Source organism: Aspergillus costaricaensis, assembly GCF_003184835.1.
Source record: "Aspergillus costaricaensis CBS 115574 unplaced genomic scaffold BO79scaffold_23, whole genome shotgun sequence".
Classification (NCBI taxonomy): Eukaryota; Fungi; Ascomycota; class Eurotiomycetes; order Eurotiales; family Aspergillaceae; genus Aspergillus; species Aspergillus costaricensis.
Window position 1 is genome coordinate 362903 of NW_020291823.1, and position 25542 is coordinate 388444.

Genomic DNA, 25542 nt, shown 5'->3' on the forward strand with positions numbered 1-25542 from the left:
ATGTCAAGGAATCGACGCACTCGATCGTGTACCATGTAGATTTGGCTGAAAGTGACAGCAGTCCCTTTCTCCGCCCCCACAGACTGAAATCCTATACGAGTCTGAATGCAGTCATGATAACAAGAAATCTGGTACCGTGTTAGACATGATGTGGTAAATTGAGTGAACGAATGTGGTAGACGGGCTCATATGATACAATTATGCATTCTGCCGGCATTAATTACCAGGAAACTGTTATGTCCGACCGCAGCTAACGGCTTCCTTAGCCAGTTTGCGCCTATAAAGCCGAGCTATGTTCACCGCCTTCCATCGGGGACCAGCTCCCCGCAGCATCTTCGGTGGGAGATAAGGCACGCCGCTATCTAACATCCCAAAGCTGCTGGCACATCTCGCATTTGCACCTTCACTCTGTATGGCATTCCAAGCTCTGTTCCCTGAATCTCACCGCATTGGCTGTATCAACTTACACTAACCTTCTTCATTATATCCCTCAAGTCAGCATCCACCTCGTAAACACCATCCGCTCCCCACAAGCAGAACAATACAGTGACAACTGGAGCCCACCACTCTCAATACATCCACACAATAACCCCTCGCATTTATACCAAACAATACCCACAATGTCCTCCACAACTCCAACCACCCAAACCGACCAAATACCACCCCACCTCGACCCCCAAACCTACCCCCGCACAACCACAAACCCCACCCTGAACACCCACATCACCCTAACCTACCACCCCCTCGATCCCACAAGCGCACTATCCAAGATCTCCTCTCCCAACGCCGGCGCAAATGTCCTCTTCCTCGGCACGACACGCAACTCCTTCGAAGACCGCCCCGTCGCGCAACTAAGCTACACCGCATACCCGCCCCTCGCGCTGAAGACATTGTCCAAGATCGCGGAGGACGCGGTGACGAAACATGAGCTATTGGGTGTCGTGATTGGACATCGGCTCGGAGACGTGCCGATTGGGGAGAGCAGTATCGTGATTGCGGTTAGTGCGGGACATCGCGGCGCGGCGTGGAGGGCTGGCGAGGAGGTATTGGAGCTGTGTAAGGAGAAAGCAGAGATATGGAAGAAAGAGGTGTTTGTGGATGGGCAGGGGGAGTGGAGGGCGAATAGGGATCGGGATGCGGAGGGGAAGTTAGTGCAGGGGTGAAATGGGATATAAGTCGGTAGGTGAGTGGATATGGCAATGATAGGTGATGGGTGGAGAATGCTAATTGACAGTCTTATTTTACAATCACGGAGTAGGGTATTGTCTATGATACACATCGAGGCAGGCAGAGACCATCACCACTTAGTCCTTCTTAAGGGGCTTGCCCTCCCGCTTCCAGTCATTGATATGTTCCATGATCGTCCTCGTGGCCGACTCAGGCGTATCCTGACGACCGATGCACTCGACGAAGTCGTTATCGGGATCTGTCAAACAAACAAAGTCAGCTTCAGCTCAAGCAACCCCTTCCCCCCCAAAAAGAAAAAGGAACATACCCATCAGATAGAAATAGATACTATGATCGACCAAATAATCCTCCCCAGGCTTAATATCTCTCGGGGTACTGAAATACACCCGATACTGCTTGCAAACATGCTTAACCTCATCATACGTTCCCGTCAACCCAATAATACCAGGATGGAACTCCTTCAAATAAGTGCGCAGCACCTCAGGCGTATCTCTGGCAGGGTCACAAGTAATAAACACAGGCAAGAAAACATTCTCGCCCTTCGTAGCCTCCTTCACCTTATCAATAATTTCGGCCATTTTGTCCAACTCATCGGGGCAGATATCAGGGCAGTGAGTGAATCCAAAATACACCTAACCCCCAAACCATCCACCATTAGCCTCAATCCCAATCCCATAGTAAGAAAAGAAGAAAGAAAAGGAATACTCACAAAACTATACCTCCCCTTCAAATCCTCCGCCGTAAACTCCTTCCCATCCAAATCCTTCAACGTAAACGGACCTCCCACCTTCGGCTTCCCAACCCCCTTACTCATCTCCGCAATGCGCTTCCTCTCCAACCTCTCCTTCTCAACCCGGAAGTAAATAATCATACCACCGCCCGTCAAAACGAACAGCAGCGCCGCCTTCCACGAGAACGGACCCGTCGAGTTCCGCGCCTTCAATTGGCCCATTGTGCGCGCGCGAAGACAAGGCGGAGAGGTCGAGAAAGAGCGGCGGAGTAGTAGTCCTGCATTGTTGCTGTTGCTGCTGGTGCTGCGGCTGTTGATGTTGGTTGCTGCTCTGAGTTGCGCGGAGAAGAGACCGGTCGTCTTCGCGGCGGTGTGTTCGATTGGGGTGAGGGCGGAGCGAGAGGTCCGTGTGAGGATCCGGCTCATGGATCTCATTGTTGATGCCATTGTTGGTGTTGTTGTTTGCCCGGGTTGGGGAGAGGGGCGCTGGTGCACGGATTTTCTGGCGTTGAGGTAGGTGTGGTTTTCGGAGTCCGCGGCGGAGGTTTGGATGGTCGAGACAGCTCGGTCCGGAGGATTGGTTTTCTGGATGGGGTTTAGCGTCTGCGCCTTAGGCACACAGGGATTACTTCGTGTCACGTGTATTTTGGTGCGGGCTAATGGGTTATAGGACTTTTTTCATTCATCTATAGAATTGGATGCAACCCACGTATAGGGCTTGATATCCATGGTTGAGAAGACATTAAGAATGGTAAAATTACAAATATTACACCCGACCTCCTGTCCAATGACGCCAGTCCTGTCCAATGCACTGCGCGAGGGGAGCAGTCGTACATGCTTGCTATGCAATTTATTGCTCGCCGGGAAGTATGGTCGCCGAAGGAACAAGGGCACGCAGGTTGATATAATGGAACAGTAAAGTAGAAAAGTAGAGAAACCGATGAAGCGAAAACGACAGGTGGTATTTTGACACGGTTCGTGGCGTAAAGACAATGCGAGACTTGGTATAAACGAAAAGAAATGAAGCAAATGCATCTTTTGCCCCCGAAGGTTGTTGAAAGATGGTATGTACGGAGGAAGTCGGGAGTATTTCACTGTACACTTCGACTGGCTAAGCTGGCCCGACTGGGAGTCGTCCGTGGTTCCTCTTCTTCGATTACATCGCTGAGGCGCGTAGGATGACGATGGCGCGGGGTTACGGACTCCCAACCTGTCCCTACACCCCATCCCGAGCCGCTATAATCGACAGACTGGGTGTAGCCTCCATAGAGAGGTCCGGATGTTGTGGGCATAGAACTGGGTGGGTATCCACCTTCCTCTACTGACCCATGCTCATACTCGTCGCTCGCTTCGGACATGGCAGGCTGGTAAGCAGTTGGCTGGCCCTGCGGGTTGCGGCGGTAGCTGCTGCCGGCCTCTTCTTCTCCTTGCTCGCTACTAGCAACGCTGGGGCCGTAGGAGCGGTCATCATTCTCAGACGTTGGCCGAGCTGGATATGCGGCACCCTGCTCATAGAAATGTCCAGGATATTGTCTCTGAGCTTCCGGAGATGATGATGGAGGTTCCTGAATGGGCCTATGCCCTTCCACAAAAGGATCGGTGCCGGTTGGGGATGCAGGAGTTTCATAGTATTGACCTTCCGTCACCGCTGTGGTCCTCGCGGCGCTCTCACCACTTGCGTATGGGCTTTCTCGGGTTGGCGGGCGATTGGTATTATGCCGACTGGCGGGGCCTGGGATCATCGGTACGACCTGTACGCCTCCGACTAATGTAGGTTCTCCATTCCGGAGGGATGTAGTGCGGTCGCGTTCTTCTTGTTCACGCCGACCCAATTCTTCCCATGCGCGGCGGGCCTCGTCTTTGGAAATTTGCAACTCACGGCGCATTTCTTTCAGTAGCTCTTCGGCGCGTGACTTGTCGCTCTCTGCTTTCTGCAATGAAGTGAGAGCATCAGACCGAGCTTGTCTCTCAGTCCTAACCTGCCTCTCTAGCTCCGCTAACAACTCTTTTGAGCGTTCTTGTTCAGCACGGGTATCGAAAAACCAACGCTGGAACTTGCGCTCCGATGAGGCCCGCAGGCGCTGCAACTCAACCACGGCATGGAAAAGATTGGCACCAGCGGCAGAAAGGTCCGTCACCTGGCGCGCCATTTGCTGATTCAGAGGATCGCGCTCGAGCGCTTCATTATTCTGCTCCAGCTTGCGAATCCAGTAACCAGTCAAGCCCTCCCAATGGGATGAGAGTGTTTCCCATCGTTCGAAGGCGTGAGGGAACGGAATTCTACGAGATTGTTGCTGGCCTTGGGAACTTGGCTGTTCAGACGCCGACTGAGCTGGCTGCTTGGACCACCCGGCAGAGCTCTGCGGGGCAGCCTGAGGCTGTTGAGATGCACTGGGCTGCCCAGCCGAGGTAGTCGGCCTCAGAGGTCCATGTGCACCACCAGCTCCAGGGATAGACGCAGAGGCTTGAGGCTCTGGTCGTTTCGTCGTTGTGGAAGACCGCTCTGGGATTTGCGTCCTTCGTTGCGAAGTTCTGTCACCGGCAACGCCAGCAGCATAAGCTTGACCGGGCCTATTCTGCTCCTGTTGCTGTCTGCGCTCGATGTCATCCTGCTCCCGATCCCTCGCCTCCTGCTCTGCTTTCTTGCGAGCTTCTCGATCCCGGCGTTGCCTCATGATATCCGTGGGCGTCCGCACACCACTTGCAGGGTGTGGGTTGACAGGGACCGGACCTTGAGTGGCGCGAGTAGATCCATTCTGAGTACGGCCATTGGCTCCAAAGCCTGACGGACCGGGGGCACCCGCGACGTCAGACATGGGCGCATTCACTTCTTCCCAGTCTAGTGTAAACGGAATTGGTTTGCGAAGTGCTTCCTCCAAGGTCCAGAGAATAGCAGACGCGGTGCGCGGGGAGACACTGGTTGCCCTATGGGGCCAGTACGATTCACCTGGTCGCCGGGAGGATTCCTCTTCCGAGTCGGCCTCTTCGTCGTCTTCTTCGGTTTGCGCCTCAGACAGTGCTGGACGCAGAGCAGCGAGACCACTTTGGTGTTCCGAAGCGGGTCGCACGACCACCGGTATAGTCTGTTCTACCTGGGATGGCCTTCCGGTATCATATACGGACGGAGGTCGCTGGGAAAGTCTGGCTGTTCTCCGCAATGAACGAGTGCTTCCGAAAGCGCTCGAGGGTCGAAGTGACGGATGATGGGTAGAGTCAGGAAGGACACGGGAAGCAGCCTGCTGCTGGCGTTGCGGTGAAAGGGTCGTAAATGTTGTAGGGTCGTTAACGTCGTAGGTCTCGTCAAAGTCGGCGCGATTGCGATGAGACACCGCTGAAGATGGAGGATGCTGAAACGGGATATGCGACGACAACGTGGGTGCGAATTGGGATTCGGCCCCTACAGAATGGGACCAGGAACGAGAGCCCTGCAACCAGACGTGGGTTTTGACAGCGTGTCAGGAGAAATATGCACAGCTCCAGCAGTATCTAGCACTATCCAGCACACAAGATGAACCCGCCGCTGTGTATGTCCGATGGGTTAGCACAAAGAATGCTGCACAGTGGGTAAATTCATTCGAAACACGACAGAATAGTAATGGGGCGCGTGGAAGCAGTTCAGAGCGAGCCACGCAAATCGAGAGTGAGAGGGGATTTGAAGGCAGTGGCTGGTCGAATAGGGAGACGCCGTCGCAGAATTACGATGGCTGGGAAATCGGGAAGACAGTTGCAGCGACGGGATCTTACCTGTACCAGGAAGCGCCCTGCAGACCGCAACGAGCACCGCTAGAGGCTCGTAGCAGTCATGGAGCAGAGCAAGAAAGCCCAATGGCTCCCGCGGAGGATTCAAGGCCGGGTAGCAGCGGTCTGAGTTGTATGAACAACAGCTAGCTAACTGTGAGGCGGGCGTCGGAGGGTGGAAAAGGAAGGGAAATTGAAACGGGAAAAGATCGGGAAAATCGACTGAGGAGCGCGTTGTCAGTCACGCCGGGCACCAAAAAAAAAAAAAAAATAAAAATAAAAAATATCCACCCTCCCGATCGATGAGGAAGACTGATTCTCTGGATCTGCACAACCACCCCCAACTGCACCGGATTCAATCTCTGATGTTCGCCGCAGGCACTTAAGAAGGATGGTTGACCCGCCGATGGCCATGATTCACAACACTGCAGGCCAAGATAATTCTTACCACACGCCTTACCTTCCCACCTTCAATCTACAAAAGGTCGCACAGATAGACTACGATGATTCAGATGGCCCGTTGGTTGGACAACAAACTAATTGTCTACCCAAGGTGAATCAATTGGTTTTTATTTAGGCAATTCATGTCTCTCTTTGTCTTCCGAAGCCCTGTTGCTCATCGGGTTATAGCAATGAAATCATCCATCGAACGATCTTCCTGGTCGTTCGCTCTGCCTTCCACTGGAAATGGACACTGCTCTTCACAGTCCTCTAAGATGATATCAAACCCACTCCATATGTATTGCATCATGGCCCCGTCGGAAAAGACATATATATAGAAACCAACGCTAGTCCAAGCTTCGTCGCGGTAATGGCCCAATCCCTAGCGGGTGTGCTGGCAATCCCTGATTGGGGTTCAACTTAGTTCCACGCCATGATTAGGTAGCTGCCAACTAGCACCGCCATGTACCTGGCCAGTGGCCCAGGTACTGAATCACGTCGCTGGCAGACTTTCGGTAGTTCAGGCCGTCATTTCTTGCTGGAGAAGCCTCTCGATCTCGAAGCCTAAAGGAAAGTAGGATGATTGGCACCATACGAAGGAAAGAGGCCCCTTGATGATCTGTGCTAGAGTTTTCAGAGCCTGGATACGGCCAGGGCCGGCTGTCGAATCAACTCCACTCTGGGTCCATCTAAAAGCACAGACCCGGTGGTGATGACGATGGAGCGTTGGCTTATTCCTCCACGGTCGCACAATAAGCGGTACAACCACACGGAAAATATATCAAAAGGGTTTCTCGGAAGGGGAGTAAGTAAATGTGAAGAATCAGTTCTGTCTCGTTTCCTACGAGACCAGAGCAATTGCTGAACCAGGGCGTCTTCGTTGAGAGGGGCTATAGGTTCTATAAAACAGGATTTCGGCGTTGATCGTGGGGCCCAGGTGCAATTTCAGCCTCTCAGTGGAAATTGGACCTGTGAACACTCGGGGTTATAGCTGAAGGGTTAAATTTTGCAAAAGGACGAGCAATAGGCAAGGGCCTTCTGAGTCGGGTATTAATTGAGTTCAAGGGAGGCAATCCGTCCGACCCGGTTTCAGACCTGTCGAGATTCCTTGCAGTAAGTCTCACCACTCTAACAAAACAGCCACTCTTGACTAGAATAGTTACATAACGTTTACTCGGGCTGAGGTAATGCCTGAATAACATTCGAATCCGTTTATACATCCAATTGATGATGTTTCGGCAATGATTCAGAAGTCCAGCGGAGAGACAATCCAAGGACAGGGCAAATAGTGACTGTTATTGCCTGCGCACAAGTAGTCAGCTGAGCTTGATCCCATGCAAGTAAGCGAATACTAGCTGCTCAAGGATACGTCAGGATCGTGCGCCTTCATCCCGAGTTACCCGTGAAGAAGCATCAATAAACCATGCAAAAGAACTCCGGGAGGCGTCAATAATTTTGACTGGCAAGAAACGTTGGCGCTTCTGCGTTAACATCCATATGGGGAAACTAGAGCCAGCTTAAAGACCTGCCCTATTACACCTACAATGGCCTACACACAAAACATTTCTCACTACACCGAATTGGTGTGCAAAAATAATCCAATGCATAACCGGCGGAGCAGTTGTGGGAGAGATGCATGAGTAAATGCAAAACCGCATCGTCATGCACAGGTCCGGGAATGCGGGCCATGCAACTTCGTGCTTCCCCGACGGTCTAGATGCCTGCTAAATTTGTACGACAAAGTCTCCTAAAGCCGCACTGTCAGTCACTCGAGCCGCCACAGGCCCGAGGCCAGAGTGGCCTTACTCAAAGTAAACGCAAATGGGCATGATGCGATCAGTGATCAGTCTAGACGAAACGAGGGCAAGGTATGGATGGGTTGATAGAGGATGCTTTGCCAGCCAGGCAGAAAGGATACGACGTGGTTGAGTTTTCAATGACATGCTATGGAACGGTTTTACTCTTGTGGTGAGGGTAACGGTTTGCAAGGACGATTGCTGCCGATAGATGCACATTATGCCAAACCCAAATCTCGGACGAAAGAAACCACTTTCACCGACTTCAGGTTCAGAAACTGGCTGGTTCAAGGACAGGAGCTAGGGAGTCTATTGCGGTAAAAGAGCCAATATTCTGCAGACCTCACAGCAAGGACTTGAGTACCAAGTCCAGCAGAGCGGCAAGCCAGCCGTTTCGGAGAATAAATGCGTGGGGGGGGGGGGCAAGACCTTCTTATACCCAGACTACCACCTCTTCGAAAACGACTAAACTCAATCGATCAATTACACCGGAAAGATCTCCGGCCTTCCAATGCCTGAACTGCAGTATCCGCAGCAACCTGGAATTTTGGAATGCGGGTCGTGGCATGATCTTTGTATAGCCAATTGCCAAGAACCAGTTGCGTCAGATGGGATCTGCTCAGAACTTGAGCTTTGGCACTGAAAAACTACGTCGGAAACTTCGACTAAGAAGATAGTTTCATTGACAGTCTGGTCTAATTATCGCTCGAGGTTAATGAGCGGAAGAATGACCCGCAACAAAGAGATGGAGGTCACGGATGACAAGGCCAGACCCAAAGATCGGCTGCCGATCGGCCACCAGAGCCGTGGTTGAGTCCGGCATGTCCTGCCTCTGCCATCCGCGACCACCTCTGTTCTGCTTCTTTCTTTGAGACCAGGTTCCTGGAACAGACCCCAGCCTGTATCCACGGCTCTGGAATTGCCGGCATAGTTCAGAACATTGTCTACGCAGGTTCCTCGAAATCGCACTGACAGCAAAGGCAGGCCTCATTCAGAAAGGTCCTGTAGTATCGCTAGCCGCGCTTACTAGCGGGACAATCATGCAGGACCGGTCGACTGTATGCATGCAGGCCCTATTTTTGCGCTGCCAAACCTGAACATTGGGAGTAGATAGCGGATGATAATGGAGGCACGCCCCTGGACCTCAGCTGACAAGCCCGCAATGCTTTCGAATCGCAACGCTGCAGACAGCGATTGTTGACGTTATACCATTCTCAGGCCGAGTCTGAAACTCCAGGGAAACTGCACAAGGTTATAATGCCGAGTCAGAAAACCAGGACCCCGCGTCAACAAAGTTGCGGATCGGGATTCCGGGGCCTCCCTTGCTCCAGCGTCTATGGTCTGCCGCCTTGCTGCACATCCCCATCCCTACCGAAGGAGACCATGTAAGGTCTGATAGGTCCTCAGAGTCAGTGCGCTCGGACGTTCGAGCTCTGTTTACGCCTTTCTGCATTGGCATGCGCCGGGGCTCCTCCCCGACCTAGCCACCGTCCAGCAATGGGGCTGCCCTAGTCCAGGATAGGCATCACTGTTATTTTTGGGGAGGAGATGTATAAACATATCCCCTCCGCCCTTGACCCTTTCTTCGTTTCTGGCCATCCTCATTCCTTCGTTTGTACCTAGTCTCTCCTTTGAACCTGTATGAACTGCATCCGTCCCTTTCATTTCTCATGAAGTTTCTGCTTGTCTGAATGCACCACATCAAATTCACACCGGCGTCATAATCATAGCCCATGGCTGACGGATATCCTCGGCCTCCCGGCGAATCCAACGCCTTTCACAGCTGCCGGAACCGATCACAGACTGCAAGCATTTTGCCAACAGCTACGCCACCTAGGAAGCGGGCATCATCATTCTATACTGTTAGAGGGCCAGAGATTGTTGACGAGTCAATCCCTGATCCATTCTACCTGGAGCATACTCCAGGAGGCGCCTCGCCCTGGGGCAGTCGTCGACCGGGTAGTCGCGATGTGAGAGGCAGTGAAGAAGGTAACCCGTATTCAATGATATCCTCGGTGTATTCCAAAGACATTCCCTTTGCTGTCACTGCACGCGGTGAATCTGCGAGATTGCGATCCAACAACAACCGATCTACCTTGTCTGTGGTCGAGCTAGAACATCAACTTGGTCTTCAGCAAGTTGCATCATCCCGTCCGTGGGGAACAGCCTCTGGGCATCACGACCACAGTTCGTTCAGCTCAGTGCAGACCGAAGCGACACCAGACTTGACACCCAGCAGCTCCTTCTCATCCAATTACTCTGCTCCCATCTATCCTGACAACTCCCTCCCCGCGGTAGAGTCTCTGCCAGTGCACGCCCCTCCCATCCCGCCCAGTCCTAGACACAACGTATATCCTTACTCGTCCACTCCCTTGAACCAGTCGCAAGTAACTTTGTGTACACAGCCCTCCACGCCTGTACGACAAGGACGACCGCATACAGCGACGCCTAACGCGTCGTCGGATACCCTGGTCATGCACCAAGGAGACAGTCACGATCCTCCCTCCCATCGTGGGAAGCCATTGCCATCTTTACCTAATGGAGCCCGGAATGGCATTGCCCATAGCGGCAGGAAGGGACCCCCTCCACCAATCCGGCCTCCTATTGCTCCGTCAATGATCTCTCCCCCGTCTCGCATCAACCCCGTGACTATGGAGCCACACGCCACTCATTTTGAGAAAGCAATGTTCATACCTTCAAATGATTGTCCGAGTCCTGTACCTAGTCCCAGTCCAGGGTCGCCCTTGCTTGAACGCTATCCCACCGCCAGCTCAGCGCGTGATCGTCCATCCACCTCAGCGTCACGACCAGCTTACTGCGAACAGTCAGTCTGGGAATCCGACTCGGACACCGAGTCGGTCGATCCCAAGTCGCTGTCCAAGAAGCCAATGGACAAGTTGAAGAAGGTTCGCAGTCGAGTGCATCTAAGGGTAGCCAAGTCGGCGCCAAAGCTTCAACCTCCGCAAACACCCAACAGTCAGCACAGCAATCAATTGGAGAAGTTCTCTTCCATGCCCGATCAGCCCCCAGAGGATCTCTGCCCGTCTCCCGCGCGGAAAACCGTTAAGGCGCGGTCACGAGAGGCTTTGCGGCCAGCGGCTGAGACATTGCGACTGGTTGCCCCATCCACGACTTCTCTAGTACCACCGCAGTCCAGACGCGGCAGCGGTCAAGCGCGCACCATCGACATTGACCGAACAACTGCAGCTGCAATGCAAGCGAAGTCACGACGCCGACCCCGGTCTGACTCGAAGAAGTCACTTTCCCCGGAGCGTGAAAAAGTGTGCACTCTCTGTCGCGAAGAGCGATCCGACAAGGCCATCCTATCCCTGGCACGACCCCCACTCTATAAACGGGTGTGGGAGTCATTGCGTGTGCTGGGCTGTCATGGCGACATTACACCTCCTCGGTCCCGCAGACCCATGTAGTTATTCCCGATCCTTTTCATTTTCTCATTCCTGTTCGAAAACCAAAAGTCCTATACGGCGTTAAATGATGTACGGCTATTTGCTACGATCTACCAAAAACCACCCTCACGGCCCTGTCCGACGATACTGAATGGATCGCCATGATTGATCTAATGTTTATGACGCTGAACGCAAAACGACCCGCCAAAATCCCTACCGGCGGATGATGACAATCCACATACATATGATGGATGCGCGGCACCATCCATGCCCATGTCCAATCAATGACCTGACGAGACGAATATCCCCTGAGATGGAAATCTCACCGGTAGTCTCGAAACGATGCAATGCAATGCGAACGCGCTGCGATGATTCATGTAACGATGAGGCAACGAACTGATTACGATAGTTGGTCTCATACCACTCTTTTTTCTCACTTACTTACTGATTTATGCTGATGCCTGTCTGTATTTGTGTCCATCATGACACCCATTTCCTTGTCTGTCTGTCTATTTATCTACTGTCACTCGCTCCTAACCACCCACACTCGCTCACTACCCACTATTGCTTGCAATTGCCCGCACGGGCGCGCCTGTCACTCACTCCATACTACATCAATTACTGAGCTCTTCTCAATCTATACCACAAACATACATACCATATACAATAGCAAAGAAAACCACATTCACCACACCCAATGAATACCCCATTCCTCACCGTAGCCATCCATCCATCCATACCTCATGAATTGACCGACACCATGTTCTCTTTCCCAATACGAACAAACCAAAACAAACGGAACCACAAAGGCCCAGATTCCTACCTACTGAAAAGAATTTCCACCGGCATGTGTGGGGTTTTTCCAGCGAGGGGTTCCAAAGTAAAAACACGGGAACTTAGTCTACTGTAGTTCAGTCCTTGGCTTTATCCATTCACCCATTCATTCATTCATCCCTTGAAGCGATGCGATGCGATGCGACGCGGCCGCGGGCTAGCTTGGGCTTACTAGGGATGTTCCGTTCCATCCCTTGAAGAAATGAGGGAGGATCTGGCTACTACTGAATTTTTCAATGAGTGACTCGCAGCATGAAACCGGTTTTTGGCGGCCTAAGTTTAGTACTTTTGTGGATTTTGGTTGAACGATTGAATGGTTGGTTGATTTGGGTCTTGTGCATAAGGTTTTTGTCTATCGTATCTAGCTAGGAACTTTCTTTGTATAGATGGATGGATAGGTAGGTAGGTTAGGCTTTAGTAGTGGCGGCTTGGAACGAACACCACTCATTATTTCAAACCAATTCTAACACCATATATATAGATAGATAGTATCTGTCTTCTGCTCAGCACAACTACATACTCTCAACGTAGTCATTTCACATCCAGCGTGATCTAGCCACCATCCAGCCATAGCTGCACAAACGCCATGCAAGCAAAGTCCCCTCCGTACCTTGCAGCCACGTCCCGTCTCGACCATCCGGCCATCCTGTCCTGCCGTCCCGACAGCAAGCAGCAGGGGGAGGAGCCAGCCAGCCAGCCAGTCCGCCAGGTAGCCATCCCGAGACCAGACCCCGACGTATGTATGCACTGCTTCAAAACTGCATACAAGCCAAGACTGCCTACCGGCAAACAAGCAAGCAAGCAGGGAAATTCCTGCTGCGGGTCTCCTGGAAAAAACATCCAGTCTAGGCTGACATGGCCCCGATCCTCTAGTTGAATTCCGACAGGCGCAAGGGCCCGCCAGAAACAAAAAAATAGAGGTGGGAGAAGGATAAAAAGTACCATCCTCAATCACCCATTCAGCTCTCCTCCACATCCACCTCCTTCCCCTCAGCAGCAGTAGTATCCTTCATTTCCAACGCATCCATATTCTCCTCCCACCTCGGCACCCTCACTTTCTCCTCCCACTTCCCTATCGCCCCCTCACCCTGTCTCCCAAGCCTAACCTCAGCTTTCTCCCCCTCCGAAATCTCTCTCTCACTGATCCCCTCGAATACCTTCCGCACATCCAACTCCTTCACGGCCTGTTGGTACAACGCTAGTATCTCCGCGCGTTTGGCTTGGCGTTCCTCGTCGGTAATTGTAGTAGGAGTAGAAGTAGCAGTGGCGGCGCCATTGGTGCTGGTAGCACCCTTCCGACCACCCGCCAAAGGCAGCTTCTTCACCACGGATTTCTGGCTCTCGTCGTACCCGCGTAGCACGCCCTCGAGAATACCGAGGATCGTACCGGCGCGCATGCCGAGTTGGGCGCCGATGGGGAATCCGGCGTCGAAGCCGGATTGGACATGGGAGGTTTTGGAGGCGCTGATGCCGTCGCGGTAGCCGGCTGTGACGTGTTGGCGGCGGAGGGAGGGGAGGTCGGAGGGTTCGGTGGTGGTGGTGGTGCTGGGAGGGTGATGATGGGAGTGGTGGGTTGTGGGTGGGGGGGAGGAGCCGAAGATGTCGTCGAGGGTGGACATGCTGGTTTATAGTTTATTGATTGTAGAGGTGTGGTTTGTGAATTGTTTGTATGTAAAATAAGGAGTGGTGATGGTGATGGTGGTGTTGGTGTTGGAGAAAAATTTGGGCGGGGAAGTGATGTGATGAGATGATCGGCTGGCGGGGTGGGTCGGGGTTGGTGGGGTTTAATCTATTATCTACTACAGAGTATCTATCAGGGCATGAGCTGGTCTGATCATAAGTTGCAATAGATTATATTCAAATGGGAACTGGGTTTTATTCGGGCTTAATGATAAACTAATATTTGAATTGTAATGTGATTGTGTTCGTCTATTATACATCCTGTCAGATCATCCTTCAGGCTGCATCGGACTAAATCCTTAACACAATCCAAGTAATAGTAAACTAACAGCTAATTAGCGGAACTCAGGGTCATACGACCAAATCTTTTTCGGAGCCTGATTCTTAACTGAGTGATCTTCCTTATTTATATCCGAAGCTATCCAAGCACAAGTCTCAGCCCAAATTTCTTTATCCCATTGACTCTATATATATCCTGCACACAACCACTTCAATTTTTACTTATATATTCCCCTTCTTCATTACTACTAGTCAACACCTTCAATAGAAACGATATAATGCGCCCCTCAACCCGCCTCCTCATCCTCACCACACCCCCAATCATCCTAACCTACACCACCCACCGCTACCTCTGCACCCTCGAAGCCAAATATCCTCCCATCGACCCAACCACCACCACCAGCCTCGCTCTCCGCACCCCAAGCAATCCAACAACCCAACACTGTCCCGAAATTGACGTCTACGAGGCCAAACACATACCAGTAAAATCACTCTTGAAGCGATACTCTACACTTCTCAAATCCCATCCCACCACCCATGACCCCCACACCGTCAACAAAGCAACCCTAACCAACGCCTGGATCCTCACCTTCCTCAACACCAAACCCCTAATAGTCGAAGGCAGCCTCGCCGGCTTAATCAAGAATAAATCCTACAGTCCCGGGGATACGGGCCTCACTGACCCGGAGTTCATACCTACATCGACACCTACAAATGCATCTTCACTCACATATAAACTCTCCTCCATCTTCACAACCCCTAAACCCAAAACTCCAGACCACACAACAGAGAAAAGCAAAGAAAGCGACCGCCGCCCCCTCCTCAACTCCGTTTTCACAGCCCAACACTCCTCCCCCACAACAGGCCTCCTACTCTCATGGTACATGCCCGACGAACCGCGCCTCTTCTTCGAGAAAATCGCCCGATGGGGATACCCCTGGCGACTGATGAGCGGGGGGCGACACGAGCTCAGTATCTCAGAGGTGTATATATACCAGGGGGAAGAAGTAGTCGATGTACGGTTTGCCTCGGCACATGATTATCAGATTATAAGTGACGAAGAACAGAAACAGAAGATAGTTCCTGCTTGGGTGGGGAGGTTGCATCGCGGGTATGCGAGGGCGTTGGTGGATTGGGCTGTGAGGGATTTGGATGCTTAATTAATCTAATTTGACTAGTCGCGACAATCTCCGCTCTGTATATATATACCATATTCATATTCAGTACATATGATCTCATACCCCTCCACCATAACATATCATCAACCGCCGGAGAAAGCGAAGTGAAGAGAAGAAAAGAAAAGAAAAGAAAAGAAGGGAGGTTAACAATCCCCCCCATGCTCCACAACCCCCCACCCCAACCACCCCCAATACTTAACACAAACCTCCCACCCATCGCGAATCACCTCTACCCTTCCAGAGCCATTCCCGCTGCTCCCGCACACATCATACAGACATAAATCGTATGTCGTCGCGCCGGGGCTCTTCCACGAGAAGGTGTCCACCGCGGACACATTCACGCTGGAATCAAGGGTCTCGCATCCATCTGCTGTGCCTGAGACGCCTTGCCGGTGGAAGAGCGATAGCTCGAAGCTGGTGGTGTTGGGGTCGCAGCCTGGTGAGAAGAGGCGGAGGTCCCACTGTATATCATCGTAGGAGGTGTTAGTGGGGAGGGGAATATAATAGGTTTGGGGGATGGGGGGCGAACGTTTTTGTAACGGAGGGTTTCTAAGGAGGAGGTGTATGCTGTTGGGAGGAAGAGGAGGGTGGTGGTAGTTAGAGTGGGGAGGAGGGTGAACTTCATTTTTGATACTAGTAATGACGGTAACTATTCATGAGAAGTCAGAAAATGGGAGGAGGCTGGGCTGTCTATATTTATATCATACAGACAGACCCTGCAGATCAGGCACGCTAGTGCTTCACATCTCCGCTAATGCAGGGATCCGGACCAAAGAGCGAACGAACCATGGGCTCGCTTACCCTCGCACAAAATGTCATCTGGATACTTTCAATGCATCCGTCTGAATTCTTCATTCATGTCTAGACTCTTGAAGGTTTTATGCTATATTTAAAATACATCATGGAAACTGACTGGCTAGTGTCTGCCCGGGGTTAATCTCCACGCCCGGAGTGGCAGACCCTGCAGTTTCAAAACAGCCGGCCGGATGAAGAAGAAAAATGTCACTACGCCAATCAACACACACAGGATATTTGTCGTGTAGTATCCGTCGTGTTGGACGTGGCAGGTGCCTCCTCCGTTGACGCAGCGCGTCCGGTCTGGCTCTAGTGCACATGAGAAGGCCTCCGTGACGAGGTCACCCTTTAGTTTCTCGGACGGAGGTGGCACCGTTGGTGGAACACATGTTGCCTCGGTGAACATGTCCACTAGCTTGAGGATGAAGTATCGGGGGAATGTACCGCCCAGATTGGAGACACTGTTAGATGATTAGTAAAGGTCCTTTGTAGAATAGGGTAGTAGTCTTACGTTGCGAGCATTGTCATGTAGGTACCGCCAATGCTTGGGTCGGCGATGCGCGCATGGAATGCACTCACCGCCACAAACATCACCGTGTTCATGAAAGTCGAAAACACATGCTCTCCAATCACTGTCAGCAGGTACCAGAACGGGACCTGCTCGGCCGACGGGAAAATCATCACCGTGATCTGGGCCAGAACGGCTGCCGCCAGTCGTCCGATGAACGCCCAGCACCACAGCCGCATGGGTGTGTACTCCGTCGACCATTTGCCAGCGTAGTATCCCAGCCCGATTTCAAAAGGAAAGTCGATCAATACCACTAGCGCCATGTTGTCCTGGCCAAATCCCTTGTCCAACAGCTTCAGACTTGTCACGCCGTCGTTGGCTTGGAAACCGATCTTGGCGATCAGATGGACCAGGATAATGGTGTGAATGTTCTTAAGCTTCAGCACATTCCACATACTGCGGTACACGTCCATGATGCTATCGCGTTCATGTGTCCGGTCTTCCTTCTTCATGACGGCCAGACAGGTCGTAACAACTAGATAAGCCCAGCCCCAGAACTTCAAGTACGTGCCCAGCGACAGCAAACCACCTTCCGCAGGAACGGTCCGGAACCAGCGGTTAGCAAAGTCGGCCGAGTTGAAGGCCAAAAACACAGTGTAGGACAGGAAGTGGCCGGCTGTCAAACCCACCGTCTGAGCAGTCGATGCGTAGGAGATATTCGGTGGCGACATGAGGGTAATTGCCCATCCATCGACCGCAATATCTTGCGTAGCGCAGAAGAACACCAGCAAAAACCACCAGTATGTAAAGTTCCAGACGCCAGCACCACCATTGGCGCCCGCCTGCTGCATCATCTCTTCAATGCGTCCGCCGAGATAGATCATGGCCAATCCGGCGATGACCTGGATGGGTGTGATCCAACTCTTGCGCCTGCCGAACCGCCGGCTCCAGATGGCATCAACGATAGGGCTCCAAAGCAGCTTCAACGAGTAGGGGTAGGATGCGAGTGAGAAGACACCGATTTGACCGTATGACAGGTACGGCTTCAGTAGGAAAGGGACGGACCCGGTGGCCAGACCCATGGGGATACCCTGGAGGAAGTATAACACACACAGCAGCAGAAAGTTTCTCCGGTCGCTGGCGGGCAGATTCGCGAAAGAGGTCGTTGTCATGGCGGGCGTTTGCGGGGTCATTGGAGGATCTTGGTCTAGAGTGAAACTAGGACGTGACATGAGGCGATTCGCCCGAGCGGATGTAGACTCGACAGAGGTGTCCCTCTTCCGCATCTCGATGGAGGAATCCATACTGTCGCTCGCGTAGCCGTTCTGGCCCGTCGCTATGGTCAAGGAGGGCTTGGAGCGGCGTTTCAAGACCGTGCGGCCTTTGCGCTTCATGGGTGATTTGCCACGATGGGAGGGAGCGTGTGGGTGTCGTGAGTGTAGAGAGTGACTGGGGGAATCCGAATCGGAGTCGTCGGGGTCAGATGGTGAAGGCGAGAGAACGGCGGAGTGTTCGGGGCGATAGTCAGAGAGGTGGTCTGTGTAATGTAAAGGATGGTGGTGTTCACGCGTGTCGGTGCTGCATGCTAGAGACTGGAGTTCCACCTCCTGAGGACGATCCGCTGCGGAATGACGATGTTCGTGGGAAGAGTAGGGATCCGCAGGGTCATGGAGGGAGGAAGAAGCGGAGAAAGGGGGAAGACGGGAAGAGGGAGACGAAGAAAGGACTGGAACAGGCCGGGATGAGGCATCCATTCGACGTGGTGGAGAGAGGCGAGTAAACTTGAGGCAAGCTGGCCTCAAGCGTCAAGCTTGTTTGTCCACAGCTGCTTGGCTGGAACCGGCGATGGCTCCCTTGTGATTGGCTGTGGTCAGCCGTCATTATTAATGTTGCGCATTAAGGGCCTGGCGATCCCTCCATGCGTTGATTCTTCAGATGCAGATGGAATTAGTACCTTAGTAAAGATCTCGTGCTGGGGTATTCCTGTGTGACAACAGAGCCTCCAATTATGACGACTCATCGCTATAACTTATTATCTTCTCCACCATAAGGTTCAATACTTATACATTACAGTAACAATAACAACTCTATTCAACATACACCTCAATAGCTTATTCAAGGATAAACATTCAACTCTCCTCCCCTCCCCCCAAAAGCAAGGACTAAGCAAATACCCAGCCGACCCAGCACGGTGGATCACAGACCAGGATACAATTTCACCCGCCAATCGAACTGCAACCTTGAAAGGAGCCGCGGGCCCGGGATCCCCCCTCACGTGATGCAGCTCCTGTCAACAAACACCGCCTATCACCACCACCAAACATAGTACTGTAGTCGTATCTATCTCCGCCCAAGCTCCATCACCACTAAACCCTCCACCACCTAAACAACAAACAACATCCTCTACCCCTCAAAAATGGACACCGACGACCTCGACTCCGAAATCTCCTCCATCCGCGCAGAAAGTCCGTCCCCTAACCCCCCACCCCTAAACAACCAACTAACCCACCCGCTAGTCCGCACCCTCCAACACCGCCGTCGCATCCTAACAAGCAGCCTCCTCTCCTCGCGCGCACTGCAACGCCTCTCCAAATCCCAACCACCAACCCTCTCCTCCCAACAACACCAACAACAATGGACCGACATCTCCCCCCTAATCCAAAGCACCTCGACACACGCGCAAACAAACCACCACCGCATCGCCTTCTCCACAACCACCTTCCCCTTCACTGACCCCTCACCCACCTCCGAATCCCCCAACCTCCTCGGCATCCGAATAGACATTTGCGCGCGCGACGGAACATACACGAAACCATACTACATTCTCCTCCGACGGATAACCCCCAAGACACCTCAAGATGGAGGGAAGAAGAGAGAAGTGCGCGTGCACAAACACACCGTTCCGGCAGTAGTGGATATGAGGAAACTGGAGAAAGTGTTTCTGCCGACTTCAACCGCTCTAAATACTTCCCAGGATGGGGAAGAAGACGCGATGATGGACGAGGGTCAGGAACAGGAGCGACAGCTCAAACCATGGAAACACAAGACGCGCAAACAGGATCTCAAGTCCTTCGTGCGGGAAGTGCGCAAGCAACTAGTCGTGTGGCATTTACGGTGTGATGCGGTGCGCTACCTGCGAGAAAAGTTGGGTGTTGTGAGACGCGGGGTCAATGATGATGATGCTATCTATGAGGATGATGAGAGGCCGTGGGAGAGGGATGTTCTTGGTCCTAATGCTTCTACGACGGCGGCGACTGGGAGCAGTGGTGCTGGGGAGGAGACGCGCATAGCGAAGAATGAGCTGGGGATTGTCTCGTTGGCGCCGACGGCGTTGGAGGCGGTTTATGTGCGGGTGGAGTGGGAGGATGGGCGTGTGGGGAGGTTCAAGATTTCTAGTACGGGGGTGGTGGAACGGGCGGTGGTGATTGGGGATAGTGGGAGAGATAAGCAGACTGAGGGGGTTATTACGGGCGGGGATGGGAGGGTTGAGACGTTGTTGGAGCGGCTGGGGAAGAGTCGTGGAGGTGGTAAGGAGGCTGGGTCTGTTTCGCCGGTTTCTGATGCGTGATCGATTAACTGGTTGGTGAGATTTCGTGTGTTTATTGGCGTTTACTGGGTGCATGACTAGCGAGCTGTGCTTTCAGATACTCCAGAATTTGTTAGAATTCATCATTTCATATTGTGGGCTGACCGTCCTATTGGAAACATAAAGCAAGGTCTATTATAAAGGGGAATATCCACTATCAACGCTATGCACATGAATGAACCTGTATAAAAGCGGCTGTCGTATATGATGCTGGATGCTCGCTCCTGAACGACACCAGGCAGCGACAGAAGAAGTGTAAAGAAAGGCCAAGGAGTGACAAGAAAGTAATTAATTACAAAAAGTGTAGAAAGTGTAGTGAGTATGAGACATTAGTGTAGTAGTATATAGGAACTGCATATATGCATGATGAGACCGAGGGAAAAAGGAAAGGGTATCACTTAGGCATCACATCATAATCAAAGCACCTGTCCCCCTCTCTTGTGGTGCACCGGTCCCTCATCACCGCTGGCAGATCCTGTCTGGTCGGTCACGCAAATGGCCGAGTCGCGCGTTTCATAATGCGAGTCGTTAAACGACAAAGGGGGCAGTGGCCCGTACGGCTGCCCGTGTTGCACTTCCAGTTGCTTTCGCAAGATGGCTTCTTCCAGGGTCCAGCGGTGTCGTAACCTCGACTTTTTGGCGTCAAATGCTTGTAAAATGTCTGCTTCTTCCTGCTGATGCTTCTGCTGCATCCGCGCAAACTCCAAGGCATGCTTATCAATCAGATCATCCAGCTCTCTTTCCATTCGCGCGATGGCTTCCTGGAGTCGCAGTTCTTGGCGGTCGCGCAACACCTTGATCTTGGCTTGATGCAGTTGGTCCATGGTGTTGTGATCGTGATACTCTTGTGCCAACTGAGCTTTGTGTTGCGCGGTAAACTTGCGACTCGGCACTGGGTCTGCTTTCGATCCGGATACGGGCGATGGTGGCGGGCTCGAGTTATTAAAGAACCCTTCCATGTATTTGATGCGCGTGCGCGAGTTCAGTTTCGCGCGTTCGAATTCTCGCATTTGCTCCATTTCCACTGTAAGCTGTCGTTCCTCCATGCGGATGGCATCGGCCGTGTTCTGCAAAGGTCAGTAACTATGATACAGCCATTAGTAATAATGACGAACCTTCTCGCGCTTCTTTTCTTCCGTGCGCTTGTTCTCTGCAAGTTGGTCCGTAACGATAGACTGCTGTCTCCGTCGCAGTTGTGCCATGAATGCATCCTGAAAAGCATTATGCCGGTTCATCTCCGCTATGTGGGACTCGCGCATCTGGTATAATTGTGTATCATCCAAGCTTCGCTGCATCGATTCATGGTCGAAGACAGGGATCTCCAGCCTGAGAACCTGTTTATCTTCCTCGGCGGAATCGTTATTTTGTGCTTCCGACGGTTTCGACTCGATGTATACTTGTTCGACGCCTTTTTCGCCTTTAGCGACGGTGATCTGCGCGGCGGGCGGAAGGAGGACGGGGGATGGCGATCGCTTCTTCCTAAAATGGATCTTCCCGATTGCCGACTTGAGCGTTGATTTTCTTCTTTCCCTTTTATCCGCGGAGGTCATGCTAAACATTGATGCACGGTTCCCGGGTGGCCTAGCGGCTAGGCTATCTATCCCCGGCGCCAACCTTCCCTCAAAAGAGCTATAAGATGTCGGCCGAGTAGACATGGACGCGAATGACCGAGTGCTGCCAGCCTGGACAGGCTCGGAGGCGACGGTAAAATTGGAGAGGGACGAGGCAAGTTGATCGATATGCGGCGGGGTCTCGAGGGACGGAATGACTTCGTATGTTGAGTTGCGATCGGTCGAGGAGCCAGAGGATCTGATGGGAGAGGACAAGTCCACCATACCGGAGGCAATGGATGCAGCCAGAGATGCCACCACCTCGACTTCCGGCACCTTTAGCCCCAGTTGACGTGCATCCTCCACCAATTTTTGTTGTCGCGCCGTTTCTGATTCCTCGGAAGGTAGAAGAAGAACTTCAGTGCGGTACCGAGACTCGTCGACCTCGGTCAAATATATCGGCTCCATGATGCAATTGGCGATGGGCGGGATCGTTAATCACACATGGAGCACGTATCCCGGCAGAAAAATGACACTAATAACAATAACGCCGATAGGCAGTTCGAAAAATGAAGAAGATGGGCAGTACGAAATAATAAGGTAGTAAAAGAAAAGGGGTTCAAGTATCAACGACGCGAATCGCGAGACGCTAGAAGGCTCGTCCACAGTACTAGAAGCACGGTGGACGAGATGGAGGCGCTCAAGAGCAGCATCCGACTTGCGGGGAGGGGCGAAATCTGAAAAGAGACGGGATGGGAGAAGGAGAGGGAAAGGAGGGCGACTCGTCGACTGAGGACGGAGGAGTCCAAAGAGAGGGAATGAGCTAATGAGAGAGAGGATTACTCTGCGGCGGGCCAACAGCGAGCAGCAGAGGCAATGCGACAACCTGATTTGGGCCTCAAGTTCGTTATTGTTATTATTGCGACCCACGGCCCGCCTGACCGATTCTTCCTCATTAAACGGCGGCGGAGGCCCAGTGGTAATCTGCTGCATCCACTATGGGGGGTGGGCTGGGTGGTGTGCTTTAGTGTGTATGGGGGATCGTTGCAGAATCAGCACGTTGATTATCGCGGCGCTTTTTTTTTTTTTTTTTATTTTAATCGGAAGGTAAGTAATTAACCATATTCCCTGTCACCAGAACAGAGAAAAAGGGAAAGAAAGGGCAAAAAGAGTGATAATGGTCATTGTTGAATCTGACACAAAGTGACCAACCAGGCTGTCAGCCATGTTACTCTCAACCTCGGGACCGACTCAGGCACCAGGGCGTGGATACGTTACCCGCGTAATCCTCATACCTCCTTCCCCATTTTGCCTGGCAAACCGCCCGTCACTTCTGAAACAACCCCCTCAATCGGGCCATGATGTAGGGTATAGGGTAGGGCCACTGAGTGTCAGCCGCCCACCACAGTGACCAAACAACGTCAACCGCGGTTTCAGCCACTGCAACACCATGGCTTAAGGTCAGGAACCGCCGCTTCAGGATCCCACGCGGTCTGTTATAAGGATTGGCATGGTGGCCCACTGTTCCTGAGTTTTTCTTTTTCCAGACCCTTCTCTTCATCACGCTTTTTTTCTGCTCGTCCAGTAACATGCTGATCAATTGAAACCGATGGGGACCGGTAGTTGCTGGGTCGCTTTCTAGTGCCAGACTAGGCAGGAGGGGTGATGATGGTGGTCTGATGTTTCCATGGATGGCTTGAGTCTTATCCATCCTGACAACTGACCATCTTCACCGCTTTTTACCTCACGCTACACATTAAGAAAGCGAGGTTGCGATACAGAAAATCTCATTTGTGTAGATATGTGTCTATGATACATCTCTCGAGACAATACATCTACCTCGACAACATGGCTGCTGCCATGGCATATGTCTTCTCTCTTGCATCAGCCTGCACCGTTCCCGGGCGAGCAGATTTATCCCAGCCGTGATTGCAGCTCTGCATCCGCTGCCGCACCACCTCCTTCCCCGGTTCCTTGGCAATTTTCTCCGCCAGCGCCTCCGCCTCAGGCGCCAAGTTGTCGCAGGCCGCACTGACAATCATCACCCGCGCAGGGAATCGGTCGGCACTAGCATAGAGCGGCGAGATTCTCGGGTCACGGGTATCATATGCAGCATGCGTGTAACACCTGTCAAAGATCTTCGAGATGAAAGCGGGGATTGCTCTACCTGAAGTATCCGGTGCGGTCTTCAACGCCGGATTCGTATGCAGGTCCACCACGGGATAGACCGCCAGAACGGAGTGGAAGGTGTCTGGCGAGAACAGGTTGGCCGCAGCAGCCAGGGAGAGGTTACCGCCCGCACTGAACCCCGACAAAGAGACACGGCTAAGATCGAATTTCTCGGGCTGTCCCAGAACCCACTTGGCCACATCCTCGGCATCGTTGAGAGCTGCGGGGAAGGGATTCTCGGGTGCTAGGCGGTATTGGACATCGAGGACCGTACGGTCGGTTTCGCGACTCATCTGGCGACAGAATGCATCGTCGGCTCCGTGACGAGGGAGCATAAACCCACTGCCGTGGAAGTTGATCAACACGGGGGTCGGCCCAGTGGATGCGGTTGCATTTCGGTAGACGTGGGCTTTGATGGTCCGTCCTGAATCCCGCGACGGAATTTGAAAGACGTCATCTGGCGTAGCTTGCGTATTTTTCTCGGGGGCGATGAACCGCCTGATCACGAACGCAAGAAATTTGTAGTAAATGTACACGATGGAAAACATTGCGGGGTTGTTTGCCGTTTGCCGAGGAAGACGAACAGGCACAAAAGGTGAGCTTAGCCAAGATATCAATCGCAGCACTGCTGTAAGAAGATGCTCAGGAGACAGGGCATGAATGAACACGTAGGAAAGTCGCTCCAATTTAATTTCCCTTTCTTATCTCGCTCGCTCCACCCGAGGATGACGAAATATTCGCGTGGCTATCGCGAGCGCCATTTTTGGTCGGTTCCACTAACGGGCCACGATTCCACTAACCACCCATTCCACCAAAAGCTTGGTGCACGAGGCCGTGCTTTTGTGTCATTCGAGTACCGCTCGGAGAATTTCACCCAACACCATTAGCAAAACTCAACAGCTATATAGTAGGACAAGCGAAATCATCTGCTCTGTGGACATGTCCTGTGTAACTCGAGGTTTTCCGCGATGTTCCGAACATCTTGGGAGCCGAGGTGCAGCGGTTATATTTGTTGTCGTGATCTCTGCCAATTAGCTACTAGTAAGTAGTAGGGAATGATGCGGCATGTCTGAGGTTGAAACTCGGACACCCGTGGCCCATTTCATGCTTGTACTCTGTTAGTAGTCTGAGGCAGATTTAAAGTTTTAGCATTACTCCACCAACAGGTTGGAATGAAACGCTATTCGAGATACTGCTTCACACTTCGGTCATACCTCGGCTAATCTTTGTTGAAGCATATGGATATGTGGATCATAGCTGATACTTATGCTAGTATTGGTCACTTGAGAGTTACCTGATTCAGTGTCTATAAGAAAGAAGTGCATATGATAAAAGTATACTCTCAAGCGGGTTACATTACTCAAATAACGTGACATTTTATCACGGTTGGACAGTATAGCAAGCAGATGAAATAGCAAAATGGAATCTGAAGAGGAGGCCTTGTGTCGAACAGTAAGATCGGATTTATTAGAGCTGTACTGATGTTATTATAAGGCAGCTGAGAGAGGTCACATATGCAACGCGCCTACCAAATCGGGTAGCGGATAGGTGCCTCCTCTCTTTTCTCCTACCTTCAGACATGTATTTAGAAAGCATCTTCAGCATCAGCAGAAAAGAACGATTTTGAGTACATCTTCTGCTTTGCGTTCGTTATCTTCTCCTT

General features: G+C 52.1%; 12 protein-coding genes across 12 annotated transcripts; 4 read left to right on the forward strand and 8 right to left on the reverse strand.

Annotated features, from left to right (window-relative positions):
- Nucleotides 1-380: 380 nt before the first annotated feature.
- Nucleotides 381-1163, forward strand: BO79DRAFT_246572 (molybdopterin synthase catalytic subunit; the record flags this gene model as incomplete). The annotated part of the gene is made up of 2 exons (XM_025685581.1): nt 381-410; nt 496-1163. Exon 2 carries the CDS (start codon nt 621-623, stop codon nt 1161-1163), a length of 543 nt encoding a protein of 180 aa, XP_025537792.1. The 5' UTR covers nt 381-410; nt 496-620.
- Nucleotides 1164-1229: 66 nt separating this feature from the next.
- BO79DRAFT_176483 (SCO family protein) lies at nt 1230-2445 on the reverse strand. Its single transcript, XM_025679857.1, has 3 exons — nt 1898-2445; nt 1496-1820; nt 1230-1426 (listed from the first exon to the last, which is right to left on the reverse strand). The coding sequence occupies exons 1-3, from the start codon at nt 2363-2365 to the stop codon at nt 1305-1307; spliced, it is 915 nt and encodes a 304-aa protein (XP_025537793.1). The 5' UTR covers nt 2366-2445; the 3' UTR covers nt 1230-1304.
- A 206-nt stretch (nt 2446-2651) lies between these two features.
- On the reverse strand, nt 2652-7012 carry BO79DRAFT_238875 (uncharacterized protein). Its single transcript, XM_025684857.1, has 3 exons — nt 6551-7012; nt 5663-5708; nt 2652-5315 (listed from the first exon to the last, which is right to left on the reverse strand). The coding sequence occupies exons 1-3, from the start codon at nt 6560-6562 to the stop codon at nt 3010-3012; spliced, it is 2364 nt and encodes a 787-aa protein (XP_025537794.1). The 5' UTR covers nt 6563-7012; the 3' UTR covers nt 2652-3009.
- Nucleotides 7013-9626: 2614 nt separating this feature from the next.
- Nucleotides 9627-11371, forward strand: BO79DRAFT_288789 (uncharacterized protein; the record flags this gene model as incomplete). Its single annotated transcript, XM_025688721.1, has 1 exon — nt 9627-11371. One exon carries the CDS (start codon nt 9627-9629, stop codon nt 11319-11321), a length of 1695 nt encoding a protein of 564 aa, XP_025537795.1. The 3' UTR covers nt 11322-11371.
- Nucleotides 11372-12736: 1365 nt separating this feature from the next.
- BO79DRAFT_210034 (Yae1 family protein) lies at nt 12737-13829 on the reverse strand. Its single transcript, XM_025682718.1, has one exon. The coding sequence runs from the start codon at nt 13751-13753 to the stop codon at nt 13094-13096; it is 660 nt and encodes a 219-aa protein (XP_025537796.1). The 5' UTR covers nt 13754-13829; the 3' UTR covers nt 12737-13093.
- A 444-nt stretch (nt 13830-14273) lies between these two features.
- On the forward strand, nt 14274-15317 carry BO79DRAFT_210035 (uncharacterized protein). The gene has a single exon (XM_025682719.1). It carries the CDS (start codon nt 14372-14374, stop codon nt 15251-15253), a length of 882 nt encoding a protein of 293 aa, XP_025537797.1. The 5' UTR covers nt 14274-14371; the 3' UTR covers nt 15254-15317.
- Nucleotides 15318-15414: 97 nt separating this feature from the next.
- On the reverse strand, nt 15415-15921 carry BO79DRAFT_288792 (uncharacterized protein; the record flags this gene model as incomplete). Its single annotated transcript, XM_025688722.1, has 2 exons — nt 15801-15921; nt 15415-15732 (listed from the first exon to the last, which is right to left on the reverse strand). Exons 1-2 carry the CDS (start codon nt 15894-15896, stop codon nt 15415-15417), a joined length of 414 nt encoding a protein of 137 aa, XP_025537798.1. The 5' UTR covers nt 15897-15921.
- Nucleotides 15922-16111: 190 nt separating this feature from the next.
- BO79DRAFT_176499 (SD08430p) lies at nt 16112-18328 on the reverse strand (the record flags this gene model as incomplete). The annotated part of the gene is made up of 2 exons (XM_025679858.1): nt 16112-16527; nt 16578-18328. 2 exons carry the CDS (start codon nt 18326-18328, stop codon nt 16188-16190), a joined length of 2091 nt encoding a protein of 696 aa, XP_025537799.1. The 3' UTR covers nt 16112-16187.
- Nucleotides 18329-18935: 607 nt separating this feature from the next.
- Nucleotides 18936-20142, forward strand: BO79DRAFT_238881 (uncharacterized protein; the record flags this gene model as incomplete). Its single annotated transcript, XM_025684858.1, has 2 exons — nt 18936-19039; nt 19091-20142. The coding sequence occupies exons 1-2, from the start codon at nt 18991-18993 to the stop codon at nt 20140-20142; spliced, it is 1101 nt and encodes a 366-aa protein (XP_025537800.1). The 5' UTR covers nt 18936-18990.
- Nucleotides 20143-20477: 335 nt separating this feature from the next.
- Nucleotides 20478-22472, reverse strand: BO79DRAFT_176504 (uncharacterized protein). Its single transcript, XM_025679859.1, has 2 exons — nt 21276-22472; nt 20478-21227 (listed from the first exon to the last, which is right to left on the reverse strand). Exons 1-2 carry the CDS (start codon nt 22176-22178, stop codon nt 20577-20579), a joined length of 1554 nt encoding a protein of 517 aa, XP_025537801.1. The 5' UTR covers nt 22179-22472; the 3' UTR covers nt 20478-20576.
- A 515-nt stretch (nt 22473-22987) lies between these two features.
- Nucleotides 22988-23660, reverse strand: BO79DRAFT_33755 (uncharacterized protein). The gene has a single exon (XM_025689090.1). The coding sequence runs from the start codon at nt 23419-23421 to the stop codon at nt 23038-23040; it is 384 nt and encodes a 127-aa protein (XP_025537802.1). The 5' UTR covers nt 23422-23660; the 3' UTR covers nt 22988-23037.
- BO79DRAFT_238883 (putative esterase/lipase) lies at nt 23526-24727 on the reverse strand. The gene has a single exon (XM_025684859.1). The coding sequence runs from the start codon at nt 24425-24427 to the stop codon at nt 23546-23548; it is 882 nt and encodes a 293-aa protein (XP_025537803.1). The 5' UTR covers nt 24428-24727; the 3' UTR covers nt 23526-23545.
- Between the last annotated feature and the right edge of the window lie 815 nt (nt 24728-25542).

Coding starts and splice junctions, on each gene's coding strand:
- BO79DRAFT_210034 (XM_025682718.1), bottom strand. CDS start 13,753: ATGTCCACCCTCGACGACATCTTCGGCTCCTCCCCCCCACCCACAACC.
- BO79DRAFT_33755 (XM_025689090.1), bottom strand. CDS start 23,421: ATGGATAAGACTCAAGCCATCCATGGAAACATCAGACCACCATCATCA.
- BO79DRAFT_210035 (XM_025682719.1), top strand. CDS start 14,372: ATGCGCCCCTCAACCCGCCTCCTCATCCTCACCACACCCCCAATCATC.
- BO79DRAFT_176483 (XM_025679857.1), bottom strand. CDS start 2,365: ATGGCATCAACAATGAGATCCATGAGCCGGATCCTCACACGGACCTCT. Junction 1,821..1,897: donor TGAAGGGGAGGTATAGTTTT/GTGAGTATTCCT, acceptor TTTGGGGGTTAG/GTGTATTTTGGATTCACTCA. Junction 1,427..1,495: donor TATCTATTTCTATCTGATGG/GTATGTTCCTTT, acceptor TTTGTTTGACAG/ATCCCGATAACGACTTCGTC.
- BO79DRAFT_238875 (XM_025684857.1), bottom strand. Junction 5,316..5,662: donor CAGGGCGCTTCCTGGTACAG/GTAAGATCCCGT, acceptor CCCATTCTGTAG/GGGCCGAATCCCAATTCGCA.
- BO79DRAFT_176504 (XM_025679859.1), bottom strand. CDS start 22,178: ATGGAGCCGATATATTTGACCGAGGTCGACGAGTCTCGGTACCGCACT. Junction 21,228..21,275: donor AAGAAAAGAAGCGCGAGAAG/GTTCGTCATTAT, acceptor TGACCTTTGCAG/AACACGGCCGATGCCATCCG.
- BO79DRAFT_238883 (XM_025684859.1), bottom strand. CDS start 24,427: ATGTTTTCCATCGTGTACATTTACTACAAATTTCTTGCGTTCGTGATC.